Raw genomic sequence first — 15,658 nt, forward strand, 5'->3', positions numbered from 1 at the left:
CAGGCTGTATATAAGCTACAAATTGGAATAGAATCTACCTTCTACTTCCAGCACAGGAGCTTTTCCTCAAGATTTAGACAAATTCATCAACACAGGGCTTTTGTGTTGACTTGCACATTCACTGGCTTGTTCTATTTAAAACATAGTGCAAACTGTAGATAAGTACCATGAAGCAGTGGTGGGTTTCAAATTTTTTTACTACCGGTTCTGTGGATGTGGCTTGGTGGGCGTGGCTTGGTAGGCATGACAGGGGAAGGATACTGTAAAGTCTCCATTCCCTCCCCAATCCAGGGGAAGGTTACTGCAAAATCCACATTTCCTCCTGATCATCTGGGACAGATGGGGGTGGGGCCAGTCAGAATTTTTACTACCGGTTCTACGAACTACTCAAAATTTCTGCTACCAGTTCTTCAGAACTGGTCAGAACCTGCTGAAACTCACCTCTGCCATGAAGTCTAGCTAAGTTTAGGGTTTCTTTGAACAGTAAGAATATGTTGCAAGTATATTCAAATAGCAATAACACCTAGCCCTACATTTATGTAAACTGTGTTTCAAATATATTTATATATGGCAGGATTAGAATGTCTAATTTGAGAAAATGTAGCAGACAAGTATAGCGCTCTCAGTTTCTACAATCCAAATATAAAGGAACTTTTAGCCAATTTTGTTTTTTGCTGGTCAACTTTGCAAACATGGACCAGTCTGACCTAGTGTTCTGTGTAGTGGAGATGAGTGGAAGTGATCTGTTCTCCCCTTAGAAGAGGTCTCCTCCTTCTCATAGAATTCACTAGTAAGCAAAGGAAGCAGTATTTCTTTATGTCCCCAATATGCATGTGGAAAATTGGGAACCATCCTTCAGTTCATTTTCACTTGACTTGTTAATTATTTTAACAGGCCAGGAACAAGTTGTGAGACTGTGTGATTTTTCTCAATTTCCATCCCCTTTGATGGAGACTGCTCTGTTTCCATTAGCTACAGGGGCCTATAAATGAGCCACACTGAATACTAAATGTCTTCTCTGCATAATTAAAATGATTTTAAAAATTCCAAACTTTTCCCCAAAATCTCATTAAAGAAAAACGAAGCGATCACTATATATATTTAAAACCAGAAGTTGGGGGGATTTGCAAAATGAAAATTTGTAATATTGTGATCCAAGCCCTGCACTTTTTGTACATTCATTCACATCGCATGCACATACACAATGAGTGGTGTTAGGATCACAACACTATGCCCACCATCTTTCCATTTTTGACACCTCCTTGCAGATTATTTAAGTACAGAGTAGACATTTTTGTAAAACGATCATGAAAATATTACAGTCCTACAGCTTTTTCATGATACATGATCATAGGAAAGTTATTGCTTTCCAATTATTTTATTTATTTTTCTAAATTATTTTATACATAATATGTTGCTTACAAATGTAGAAGAGTTCTGTTTTTCACTCTAGCATTTTTTATTTGTAACCTTTTGCACTTCCTCACTGTCATTTTTACTAGAACACCTGTCATAGCAGGAGGAATCTTTGTGATAAATAAGTCTTGGTTTAACCATCTTGGAAAATATGACACACAGATGGATATCTGGGGAGGAGAGAACTTTGGTAAGTTACTACTTTGATTTGGCTTTATGTAGCCTTCTCTTGTCAATTTTTCACAAATCAATTCTGAAATCCTGGACACATAATATAATATTTTCTCCTGACTGGAAGCACGGAAAACACAGCCTTTATTCAGGATCTACTTGCATAGAGATAGAATCAGTCCTGCCTTCTCAGCAGATCTTTGGGTAAGTCAACATTTCCACACATTCTTAAATGACATTCTGGCAATATCTGCATTATTTGTTATCCTAGATAACAAGCCTGTGGCTTTATTTACTGATAGGGTCTACAAGAAAATACTTTTGAAACTGTAAATTAAGTCTCACATTAAATATTTCACTTACTAAGTTCATATTTTATCCTAGTAGTGTTAGATAAAACTAAAAACATGGAACAAAGAAATGCACCATTATTGAAAGTTATCTAGGGACTAATATTTTGAACTGGAGAAATATGGACCTGGGTACAAGTCAAGCTTAGATATAATAAAATCTAGTTAAAACCATTCAAATAATTGAAGACAGAACAGCACGAACAGATAAATAGTTCCAAGATAAATTCATTAAAGCCAGATTATGAAATAAGCTTTGTTGAAATGAAAGCGCTTACTTTCTTGATAAAAACTAGCCACATTCCTCAGCAACTGCCTCTGGATTTTTATATTATGCAGCTTCTACAAAGAAGTGGTAGATACTATAATCACCAACCATATATCTGAAGATGAGATCTACAAGACACAAGGATGTGCAATAAAAGGGTGAATTTGATAGAGAGCTGGGGAACCTGTTATTGGACTCCCCCTCTTCTGTCGCCTTCAGTTTCTGATTTGTTTTGCTGCAGCTTTTCTGCTGTCTTCTCTGTACCCCCAAATCAGTAAACAACGATGAGCTTCCATGTTTATTAAACAAAGGACCTTTGCAGAGGTCACTGTTTTTTTGAGATTCAAGCATTGAATCTCAAAAGCATTGTAAGCCGCCCTGAGTCTCCGGAGAAGGGCGGCATATAAATCAAATTAAAAAAAAAAAATGAGTTTTAACCATCAAAGCTTTGGTAGGCCTCTGACCCTTATAATAAAAAAAATTGAGCTTCATTCTGGGGCAGGAAAAAGGGCAGGGGAATAGGGATGCTTCAGTCTGAATAAACAGGATGAGGCTGTGTCTCAGAATCTAGATTGCCAAATGATAATTCTTAGGAGAGCTTAGGATCCTACAGTAAGAGCATGCCAAAAGATTTCAGCTTCAGCCTGTAACAGATGAAAAGCACAGGGATGTTATGTAAAGAGATGTATTCCACAGATTTAGGAGCTCATTATGATGGCCAGACTTTGCCATCCCTATAATACTGCCCAGATATTAGGAATCTATAAAGACTTTAAAGAGCATGAAACTTGATTACTGCAAACACACCCCTAAGCACTGATTAAATCACTAAACCAGGAGCCTGGTTTAGCTCAACAAACAGAAGCACTGTAATTTAACACCAGCTGTCTGCAATTAAAGTAAGATCGAATCTCGCCAGGCTCAAGGTTGACTCAGCCTTCCATCCTTTCTAAGGTAGGTAAATTGAGGACCCAGTTTGTGGTGGCAATAAGCTGACTTTGTATAAAAAATATACAAAAGTATGAAGGCTATTGCTTAACGCACTGTAAGCCGCCCTGAGTCTCTGGAGAAGGGGGGGGCATATAAATCAAATTAAAAAAAAAATAGAGTCAATTACATGTTTCTCTAGAATTCTGACTATTTTTATTCAGGTTTTCAGTCTCAGTGATACATACAGCTGAAATGGTTTGCTTGGGACTGCATAGGTCTTTGTAACAACTTTGTCTTGACTTAATTTTGTCAGTGCCAGTAAGATCTCACATTTTCTGCCTCTTATTTTGTACTTGCGCATGGAGCCTCCTCCTCTCCAATCTAATTTTTTATGGATTTTCTTTTTTATGTTAAGAGTTCCATGCCTACGTGCACATTAAGTAGATGGTTATTCTTTGTTTCACCTTATATTCTCTTTCCTTGGATGTTTTCTAGAGCTTTCTTTCCGTGTCTGGATGTGTGGAGGTAGCTTGGAGATTGTCCCCTGCAGTCGAGTGGGTCACGTTTTCAGAAAACGCCATCCATATGACTTCCCCGAGGGCAATGCATTAACCTATATCAAGTAGGAAGGGCTTAATTTTTGATTCCAGTTCAGAGAACAGGAGGGTGGAGGGGGCTTTCTTTAGTTCTCACTGAAGTATGGTGTTTGGTCAGAGATCCTTTTGTGTATTTTATTTACCTATTTGTTAGATTTTTAAAAATCCTGTCTTTATTACTTTATAAGTAATACAAGGTGGCAAATATTCATAATACTCCTTTCTCCTCCTATTTTCCCCACAAGGATGGGTTGGGCTGAGAGAGATAGAGACTGGTCTAGAGTCATCCAGCTGGCTTTCATGAGTAAAATTACAACTCATAGCCTCCTGGTTTCTGGGCCAGAATCTTAAACACTGCAACACATTAGTTCTCTCTCTCTCCCCCCCACCCTCTCCCTCCCTCCCTCCCTCCCTCCCTCCCTCCCTCTCTCTCTCTCTCTCTCTCTCTCTCTCTCTCTCTCTCTTTATTTTATTTTTTACTAATTTTTCATTTTATTAATATTTATTTTATTAGTAGAATTTTACTAATTAGACTTTACTCTGGGATATGAATATAAACTCAAAAAATGTTTGTGTTAGCTGACTAATCCTAACCAAATTAATATTGTCCCTTATGTTTTAATAACACAAGCTTGCAAAGAGAGCTTCCCTGATGGTTAGAAAATATTTTTTAAAAAAACTGTGACCCAATTATTTTTGCGGAGACTGTACTTTGGGATTTGGAGACTAGCTTAACCATTGTGTATTTGGAAGAAATATGGATCTAATACAGAATTCTGTAATTAAATAGCAGTTCAGAAATGATGATATGGATTTGACACTGAGCTTCATTTAATGTAAAAATACCATATCCAAAATTAAGATTTATAATGGAGTACAGATGTTCATATCTGCGCATAGATATAAGAGCTATGGTCTAGAATACTACAGAAATATCATTACAAACCTCATTTACTGCTGATACTGTGAACTATCTGAAAAATAATAACTACTGATATTTATGACAGCAGTTGTTATTAAGTGCATTAGGTAACCATACACACACATATACACACACATGTTGCACTTTCCTATTTTCTATTAGTAAAGTCCAAAAAATAAGACCAGATGATAAGTCAATACAACCATTGCCATGTCCTCATGTTGCAGTCAATTAGGTCCGCTGACAAACAACCATTCAGAGCCCTCCTTGATGTAAAATGCCTCAAAGTTTATCAAACCTGCTATATAATTGGCACTGCTTACAACCCAGAATAGGGATGTGGTGGCTCAGTGGCTAAGATGCTGAGCTTGTCGATCAAAAGGTTGGCAGTTCAGCAGTTCGAATCCCTAGTGCTGAGTAACAGGGTGAGCTCCCATTACTTGTCCCAGCTTCTGCCAACCTGGCAGTTTGAAAACACGTAAAAAATGCAAGTAGAAAAATAGGGACCACCTTTGGTGGGAAGGTAACAGCGTTCCGTGTGCCTTTGGCGTTTAGTCATGCTGGCCACATGACCACGGAGACGTCTTTGGACAGCGCTGGCTCTTCAGCTTTGAAACGGAGATGAGCACTGCCCCCTAGAGTCGGGAACGACTAGCACATATGTGCGAGGGGAATTTTTACCTTTACCTTTACAACCCAGAGCAGGCGAGAAGATTAAGAGGCTATAACTGAAACACCTAGATCTTTCTTATGTGCAACAGAGCTGTGATTATTATGATAGTAATAGATAAAGAATTCCTTAGTTGTCATGATACCCACAATATGTTTGCTTTTCTCCATGTTAAGAATCCTACTGAAAAGTGCTTAGCTGTTGGAGTTAAATAATCTTCAATGACAACATTATGCGAGTAGAAGTATGCTTGTGCAACAGGATGCTTTATTTCTTTTAACTTTTTCTGCAACCCATCAAAACTTAGTTAGGAGTATTCCTCAGTCCCCCCAAAAAGATTTTGAATGTACAAGAGTTTGTCAGAAATGATTCTATTCTAAGTTAAAATGAATTTCAAAAAAATAGAATACTGTATATCCAGAACTCTAAGTTGCCTTCTGTTTGGAAGTTTAAATGCTAAACTTCGTAGAAAATGGAACATATCTCTTCCTTACATCCTCACACCCTTATATTTTATTTCTTATTTTCCGTGATTTCTTCGAGTTTCAGAAGAGTTGTACTCCACATCACTGATCAGGGAACTGTTCTCATCTTCAAGCAAATGAGAGTACAGCTGTCCTTCAGACTTTCTTGTGAAGGTCAGGAAGAATAAGGGTTTAGTTGAGTGGTAAATGAAGATATAAATATGGGGCTAGAATACCTGACCCCATTATCTTTGTACCTCAGTCATCATACATTTTAAAGAATGCTTCAGATAGGTTCTTTTTAAATGTTACACACTGAGTCTATTTTGTTCATGCATTGAGGAAAGACAGCTTCTTTTCATTTGGTTTATACTTTTTTGAGATATTTCTACTCCTGCATCAAAGTTTAATGACATAATGACAGTTGAGCAGGATAGCAGATTCCTGAAAATGTGCTGTGATTTCATGTTGGGGCAAGATGGCCTGTCCAACAATGACATTTAATAGGGCTTATCTTGTCCTACCTGTAGAAATACCAAACGTACAGCAGAGGTATGGATGGATGAATACAAACAGTATTATTATGAAGCCAGACCTTCTGCCATTGGAAAGTCATTTGGAAGGTAAGGATATAAGCCACCTCAATTAAATTGCTCCAAGGAAGATGGAATTGTTGAATCTTTGAATCTTTTGTTCTTTGTGAATTATGGTACAAATTGATTGTCCTGAAACTCCCTGATTAAAATGCAAATCAGACAGTAACTGATCAGATATGTTTTGATTTATACTTCAAAACATGTTTTAAAATATACATTATAAAATAAAATTAACTTAAAAATGTGTATTTTGGACACAAATAGTATTTAAAATGTAAAATTTTCAAGAAAGGAAGTGTAGAAGAAGTTACTAAAATTAAATTATTGAACATTGCTGAAGAAGAAGAATCTGTGTACTTCCTGCAAAAGCAAAGCCTGTCTCACTAATTTTTTACATTCTCTGAGGAGAATAATGATTTATTAAACATACGCCACTTGATTCCCAATGGATCTGATACAAGATATTGTATACTTGATCTTTCGAAAGTTTTTGACAAATTCCTTATTTAAATCTCTAGGACTGAGTAGTCATGGAATAAGAGGAGAAAACTATCTATGGCTTGGTGAACAGTTAAATAATTCAAAGCAAAAATAATGTTTTCACAAGAAAGATGTTAACAGTAGGATTTATGTTGCTATTTTATTTCATTATTGTCTTTTAAACATATTTTATCCTGAGATAGGTAAGTGGGCACCTTTCCAGCTGATTTCAAACTATTTAGAGTGGTTAAAACGAAGAGGGACAATGAAGAGTTTTGAAAAGATTTCTCCAAACTAGGAATTAACATTAACATTAAAACTATGCATGCTTGGAAAATGATTTGGAAGAGATGCTTTGGAAAATTCATGAAAACAATCCAACTTTGAAGCAGCTACATGATGTGCTGCATTTGTGTTTCATTTCTCAGGAGTGCTTCTGTTGTATTGCCTTATTAGATGTTACAGTTGTTACAAGCAGTTTACTCCAGTGATGTGTCTTGCTACTAGGGAATGTTATTTATCTTTTGACACCTTACTCATAAAACTCTGTTTTAAATTTCTATAGTCATGTTAACTCACACTGTAAAAAAGCCGATCAACTAGTATCCTTTCAAACAGACTTATTATTATTATTATTATTATTATTATTATTATTATTATTATTATTATCATCATCATCATCATCATCATCATCATCATCATCATCATCATCAAATCAGTAATGGATATAGTACATCAACATTTCAAACAATAAAGAAGTAATCGCCTGGATTATTAAGAACGGCAAAATTGACAGATAAACCAGTATTTGAATCTCTGGTATATACTTATTAATGGAGTCAATAGCATTTAATAGGATCTTTTCCTCCTCAATCTTACATTAAGAGTGAACTTTGATAAAAGAAAGAAAAAAGTAAATGACAACATTCTTGTCATTTCACATGCTAAATTACTGTCACCCATGCAGTCACTTTGTGACACATTTTATCTTGCACATGATCTTCTAGACCAGGGGTATCAAACTCGTGGTATCACGTTTTGTCACATGGCGTATCGCGACTTTTCCCCCTTCACTAAACTGGGGTTGGGCGTGGCCAGTGCGTTACGCATCTGGCCCGCAGGTCACGAGTTTGACACCCCTGTTCTAGACCATAAAAATATTAATGGAGAAAGAAAAATAAAGAATTATTTTTGTTGGGGGAAAAAACCCCAGAAAACAGTGGGCAGATGGAAAAGATTCCCACCTCTGCTCTAAGATTAAGAAATGAGCTTGCATGGGCAACTCTATAAGCACAAGCACCATGCAAATGTGTTTTTGAATAGCTTCCACAACATTGATTCCAATATGGTTGCACCTTAGCAGTGCTGTCTGTAATTATTCTGCAAATGTACTTGTGTGCTGCTGTGCCACGCAATTCTTTTATTCATGCTTACAATAAAGATGGATATAGGGTACTTTTGCTTCTAGTATTGCAGACCGAGTGGAACAACGGAGGAAGCTGAACTGTAAATCCTTTCAATGGTACTTGGAGAATGTCTATCCGGAACTCAAGTGAGTCATTCTTTACCTTTCAACAAAACTGCATGATATATATTTTGCCACTGTGGTATAACTATTTCCTTAATGTGGCTGTTCCAGTGGGAATTTATTTTTTAAAATATTTCTTCCTATTATACTCTGTCTGACTTACATTTTCGATGTTTGGTTTCTTTGAACTCTGGAAAAAAGAGTTTATGTGAGGAAAACTAATTGGTAGACAGCGCAGAGAGGCTGACCTCAGGTTGCAGGCAGCAAAAGAAATATAAGATCTTCAAAAACAGTTATATATATATATATTTGTTAAATAAAGGCAAATTTAAAGACAGATTTGAAATATACATAACCTACTTTAGGAAAGAATGAAAGAGTAGAAAATAATAATGATACACTGTATACATACAAGAAAAAAGAAAATATGAGATGAATGTATATTCCATCTCTCTCCCTCTCCCTCTCCCTCTCCCTCCCTCTCTCTGTGTGGGAATCCTTTGGGTTGGAAGAAAACAGGATGTTGTGCAGTTTATCTGTGGTTGCTGCATGTGATATAGCTACATGCAGCAACAGGTGAGAGCTGAGTGTCAGGTGAGGGCTGAAGATAACCAAGCAGCCCTAAAAAATTTTTTTGCAGGCCCCTCAATTAGAATTGATACCCCTCCCTGAACACTCCGTACACACACACACACACACACACACACACACACACACACACACACACACGTAAGAAGAAGGGCTATTTCTTGAAAAATAGTTCTAACAATGTTTTATAGAATGTTCCTTGTTATTAGAATTAATTAGCTTGTTAAACCCTCTGGCACATATGTATACAGAGATGAAAAAGTCTGTGAAGATTTGTTTGTGGTAAATTTGTGCAATGTCAAAAAAAAATGTTATATAAAACATTTTCTAGCAATCTTTCACTGAATGCATTTAAGGGGGAACGTGACATAATTAGGATTGCCATGGTTCCTATTCATGGCCCTTTATTTGAAGAGTTGTTTGATCCATGTCCACTCTAAGATAAAGAAGTCTAACTGATGAGAAAATTTCTCATGAATATTCAGCAGGTGGGCAGCAAACTAAGAAGGCACTCTGGTTGCTTGGACACCATCTTCCTTATGCAATATATTGAATTTCCATTCTAGGATAAAGAATCAGAAAAAGGAAGAGATAATATTTAAATTTCAGTAATGGGTTTCATTTTTGTAAATAACATGTATATAATAGTTATATTACAGTCATTAGTTTTTAATTAACACCTCTACCTATAAATTACTATATGCATTACAAAAACATATGCAGGTCATTATTCTTCACTGGTATTTTTTAGTGACAAGGTTCTTCCTTTTGGAGAAGTTTGGCCTAATTGCCCAACCTATTTGTCTGGAAAGGCTGATTTATTGATTTGATGGGGTATAGAGCAGAGGAGAAGTCCTCCAGGCTTAAAGTTGCCAAGGTTGGAGAGCCCTGGTATAGAGTATGTAATAAAACAAGCTGTTTATAATTTCTCCTTTTGTCTTTGATGATCTTTCTAATCACTCAGAGTCCCAGAAAAGGAGCTGATTCCAGGGATCATCAAGCAAGGAGCAAACTGCTTGGAATCTCAGGGCCAGGATACCGCAGGAAATTCTCTAGCTGGGATTGGAAGTTGTAAAGGGTCAGTGAACAATCCTGTTGCTACTCAGGTAAGGTCATCAAAAGTTCATTCCATTAGCCTTTTTTTCTGCTCTGTAGAATGTCCTGGAGAAAACATATGTATATTTGAAGCATACATCAGCGAATCTGTAGTTCTGGCAGAGGGAGTTAGTCATTTGAGGATAATCGCTCAACCATGCCTCAGTGCTCTATTCAAGCAAAGTGTAAAGAACATCACAGCTTACAGCCAGCCAAATCAGGACTGCAGAAACCCTCATTCAGGACCACCAACAGCCATGGAGATTTACTTGCTTACTTAGCACCATTACTATCTCTCAGTCCAGTCCACCCCAAAAGAGTTGATATGAGAATAAGGTAGAGGAGGAATTCTATGCATGCTGGGTTGAGCTCCTGGAAGAAATAAATAATTCCTCCCAGAAGTGTTATGAAATGGAATCCTTGTGGTAAAATAATATATGAATAGTAAACGTTATAGAATTGGAAACATTTTCGAATCCGCCGAATAGACATTGCTTGTCTTCTCATCAACTATCTGCTGATTTGGGAGAGTGAGATGGAAATCCTTTGAGTCAACTTCATGGGCAAAAAACTCCATGCAGGTTTTTTTGGCAAGATTTTCAGAATTTGTCATTGCCACCTTCTTAGAAGTGAGAGAGAATGATTGGTCAACTAGCTGGTTTCCATGCAAGGGTTTCATCATCATCATCATCATCATCATCATCATCATCATCATCATCATAACAATAACAACAACAACAACAACAACTTTATTGTCATTGTACGTGTATACACAGTATACACAGTATACACGTACAATTTATGAGACCACCTTCTGCCACCGATAACCTCCCACTGGCCAATCTGCTCCAACAGAGAGGGTCTCCTCAGGGTGCCGTCAGTCAAGCAATGTTGACTGACGACCCCCGGGGGAGAGCCTTCTCTGTGGGGGCACCCGCCCTCTGGAACGAGCTACCCCCAGGGATACGACTGATCCCGGACCTCCGTACTTTCTGCCGAGCGTTGAAGACCTTCTTATTTCAGCAAGCCGGGCTGCCTTAAAATTTTAATGGGCTATTTTATGGGTAAAGGGTTTTAAAATTTGGGGAAGCCAAACTGATCTAATTCTGTTTTAATTTATTTTAATTTTTATACTGTATGTATTTTAATTTTGGCTGTTCACCACCCTGAGTCCTTCGGGAGAAGGGCGGTATACAAATTTAATAAACCTTAAACCTTAACCTTAAACCATACAATGAAATTGACTTAACAGGCATAATTCTTCATGCCCGGCCCCATGTTTTAACTTTTAGATGAAACTGGCTGATTTTTATTCAATCCTTCAAATTTATTTATTAATTTATTCAATTTCTATAGCCACCCATCTCAACCAACTGACTCTGGATGGCTTACAAAATTAGAATTGCCTGCAGCCATTCACTATAAAGCTTAAGGAAAAAGGCAGCCATTTAGTGTGCCTCTCACTGAATCTGATTCCAAGTGTTCCAGCAAGATAGGAATATCATCTGCACACGGAAACCAAAGATCAATTCTGTGGCATTAAGAAAGCTGTGAGGAAGGATAGGAAAGCAAATTAGAGGTGACCCAGATAAAAATATTTATTTAGAAGACCCTCAAGACAAAGTACAAGATAACACAATAGGTTCTTGCTGCATCCATCAGATATTCAAGACAAGAAAGAAAGAAAGCTATAGTTAATTATGATTGTAGAATAGGAGTTTTTAAAAAAATATTCAGTTTGTACAGCCACCCATCTCACCTAAGTGACTCTTAGATGGGGTGGAAAACTTTTCTTTTAGAGTATGATAATGATGATATTTTGAAAGTCAAGATCTTTCTTCTTAAAGTTGTTTCAGATGCAACCTTTTTCCTATAAAACTCAGTCAATGAAGAAAGAGAATATGAAATGAGTGCATATTCTAAGAATATTTATGTAGTTCTTTGCACACATGAACAGTGAAGACTATAGTATGAATTTATCTTTATCATGTTTATATAGATAGATTCTCTGACATGCCTACAAGGGCAGTGCTTCCTGAAGGAAAATTTAAAGGAAAAAAATGTCAATTTTAAATTAACAATCAAAGATGTTGCTGCACAAGATGATTTTTTTTCCTGAAATGATGTGTAATTCTTCAGGGATTCCCTAACGTTTGGGACTGCAGCATTAAGAATTTATTATAGAACTTCTACAAATGACTTAATTCCAAAAATTACTGCCATGAAAGATAAAACCATTAGAAATCAACATTTAATAGATTTTCCCAATCTGTTATTCTAGATACTTTCTCCATTACCTCTGTTTATCTTTGTCCTTTTTCCATGCCAGTGAGCGTACTTCCAATTTAAGCACCCAAATGCTGCTACTCATTATTTTTATTCTGTAAAAAAATCTTTTGAAGCTCATTTGGGCCCAGAAGCATTCCTAGATATGAAAATTATGCTGGCAGCATGCCAGTTTCCTATAAAAGAAATTAAAAGAATTATTTAAAGTGTAAAAAGTCAGAGAGAGCATTGGACTGGGGGTAGCTCTGAGCATCAAGTTGGGAAATAAAAGAGGACAAATTGTCTAGAAAATATACTAAGCTAAATCTGAGTTCATTTTTTTTCTCAAATAGATTATATATCACTGTACTGTATTTAAGTAAAAGTCAGTTGAAAATATCCAGAAATAGCTTGAAATATTAGCTCCTGTCTCTGCAATTTCTTATGGATAGCAATAAAACAGTTATATAGTTTAAGGGATGATAGAATAAAATGGTATAAATTAATACCATTGTCTAAATTTAGGTTTTTTCCTGAGAATTATTTTAGATGCTAGCAACTTGCAAAAGGTTACAATACAATATCAGATGCCAGCAAAAGCTCCCTCACATCTGTTAATGGTTGAGAATGAATGAGCAGACAGTATCCAGCTCTTTCATTTGACTGGTTGAGCTATTTTGTGGTTGTTTGAAATGGCTGAAGTTCATTGAACTGTATCTATGTCCAGGGAATTATTTAAACAAAGAGAGCATACATGAATTGTCTATGGGAAAGGATAGTTTTTAGATGAGAGGATAAATCAATGAAGTTGGCTTTTACTCTTGTTTGGTTTGTTAAGGGTGTTGAAATGTATCCCTAATGATCCATTGCATATTGTGACACCATAGACAACAGCTGATGAAATAGATTAAAAACTGGCTGAGATGTTCTCCTATTATATAAGATTTTTTTAAAAAAGATTATTTTCTGCTCCAGAAATTAAGGGGCAGATTCTACTGTAGTATAGCCTTTGCCAAAAGTAGGCAATGAAGAAAACTGAAATCTTTGGACCGGTAAATGAAATAGATCCAGCTCACTTCCTACCAAAATATTCTTATTGGTAGAAAGAGGACAAGAAGAAATATTACGGTGTTTATAGACCCCAGTCCACCTTTCCAGAGTGTTAAAGGGTGCAGCATTTCAGAGCTGATTTAGTGCAGTTATAGACAATTATAGAGAGAATGAAAACTTTGTGGTATACTACCATAAAAAAGTAGTAATAATTTCCCACCCACCCCCATTCTGTTAGTAGATATGAAACCATCTTTTTGCAGGAGACTAATTAGTCCCAAACTATTGTCCAGGGTCAATAGAATGCTATAAGGTCCCTGTGAAGTGAGGAATTTTGAATTGTACCATATTATTTTAAGAAACATCTTTTTTCTTGAAATACTTTGTTTTCTTTATTTGTAGACTGCTCAGTATTGTTATGGAGTTGGGCAGCTTCAAAGCTAAATAAATAAAAGTGCCCAAGTTAGTATTTTCCAAATGACATAATGGTTTCACTCTCATTCCATATTTGAACTGTTTCACATGTGCAAATAGTTTCTTGCCTTTTTAAAAGGCTTTGTACTCAAAAACTGACCTTTAAAAATATCATCTGAGTGGTTTATATGGATATTGACCATCTTTAAAAAAATCACTGCCCTATTCACCACAGTAATTTTATTTAAAACATATTTATTCTGTGTGCGTGCAGAGTTGGCATCACAGCAATTTGTATACTGGTAAACACAGTGTAAACAATTCCAGTCCATGGGACAGTGCTTTTTAAAATGATGGCAGCTGCCAAGAACATCAGCAATATCTCGCTTAATTGAGCTTGCTCTATTAAACCAGCATAGTTCTTCTATTTAATACTGATAGAATAGCAACATTTTCTCTCATCATTTTTAGCCAGGTTTAATGATCTGTTGGCATTGGGTGACATCCAAATTGAATTATTATTATTTATTATTGAGTGTATGATGAGAACATGATAGACGAGAAATAAACCTATATACACAGTCCACATAATTCTAAGTAAAACTTCTATGGGGTACAGTAATGGCCTCATAACTGGATATCCAATTAAGCTACCCAGGTGACCACCTCTGGCATTATGGTACTTCATGCAGAACTTCTGGGGAACCAGAGAATGCATGTCATGGGCAATCTTGCACAATGTGTTTAACAGTTTGCATATCAGCACCACATTCCAGACAAGGGGAATCTTTCCATCCCCACTGATACAAGGCAGAGGCACTATTCCACTATCATATCTAATTCTGTTCAGTTTCTTGCTTTTAGACAAAGCAAGGCAGATCAAAACTAGGTGATTTGGTAGAGGGATCACTGATGGCCATAAGAAGGTACCTTGGACCAGTCCTCTCTCAAGGCATTCTCGGGGTTAAACTGGGTAGATATTAAGAGAATAGCTGTGAATAACATTTATTTGTTTATTCAATTTGGATTTTTTGCAAACAGAAGTAGCAAACAAGTAATAAAGTAATAAAACAAATAAGTGTTATTCCCACCAACTCACTCCCAGCACTAACCTAGTCAATGCATTAGATAAACCTTGAAAACAGACAGCTGATTTCCTAAGAGCCTTGAGGGCTTTTGTTAACAATGGAAACCTACAATTACTTTTTGCAAGCACTGATAAAAACAACAACAATACAAAAATGCTGCTGCAATTACAGATTCTTCTGAAAACAGGGATGCCATTTTCCTGATTTATGTCATTTTTCTCCTTCCCTGGCAGATACCTGCTGAAAGGCAATTGTATGTTAAGAGGGGGAAATGTTTGAGTCAGGCTTTCTATTCCAAAAACTATAGATTTAGCAGATATGATTGAGGAAATGTTGTACTATAACAGCAGTCTCCAACCTTTGAGGCTTGGCTGGGAGTGGGGGGGAGAAGAGGGGAACTGGGCCGCACCAGCGGAGGGCCAGCACTCATGCATGCAGTTTGACTTGTGCAAGTGGCAGGCTGGCGCACACAAATACAAGTGCCTGCTGGGTTCCAAGTTGAGCTTTGCACAGACTCTGGCCAGCCACTCGTGCAGCCCAATTCTGAATAAGCCATGACAACCCAGTAGTGGGCCACGGCCTGGGGGTTGGGGACCCCTGTACTATCACATTATGCTAAATTCTCTTCTTGCTTTCTGCCCCCAAAGGAGTGGATTTTCAGTGACCCTTTAATCAGACAGCAGGACAAGTGCCTCTCAATCACCTCCTTTTCTACTGGCTCACAGGTCACAGTCGAGGCCTGCAACCAGAAAGATGGCAGACAGGTA

The 15,658-nt window shown here is 36.9% G+C and overlaps 1 protein-coding gene across 1 annotated transcript in view; it reads left to right on the forward strand.

Moving 5' to 3' along the window:
* The window catches only part of GALNT16 (polypeptide N-acetylgalactosaminyltransferase 16), a 195,819-nt gene that overhangs the window by 159,363 nt on the left and 20,798 nt on the right, over positions 1-15,658 (forward strand). Inside the window, exons 10-15 of the mRNA XM_070931259.1 lie at positions 1,503-1,606; positions 3,631-3,757; positions 6,318-6,410; positions 8,332-8,415; positions 9,944-10,085; positions 15,539-15,655. Of these exons, the coding sequence (XP_070787360.1) occupies positions 1,503-1,606; positions 3,631-3,757; positions 6,318-6,410; positions 8,332-8,415; positions 9,944-10,085; positions 15,539-15,655 (667 nt within the window). The remainder of the gene's footprint in view (positions 1-1,502; positions 1,607-3,630; positions 3,758-6,317; positions 6,411-8,331; positions 8,416-9,943; positions 10,086-15,538; positions 15,656-15,658) is intronic.

Source organism: Pituophis catenifer, unplaced genomic scaffold, assembly GCF_029215685.1.
Source record: "Pituophis catenifer annectens isolate HBS135680 unplaced genomic scaffold, rPitCat1.0.hap2 SCAF_1, whole genome shotgun sequence".
Classification (NCBI taxonomy): Eukaryota; Metazoa; Chordata; class Lepidosauria; order Squamata; family Colubridae; genus Pituophis; species Pituophis catenifer.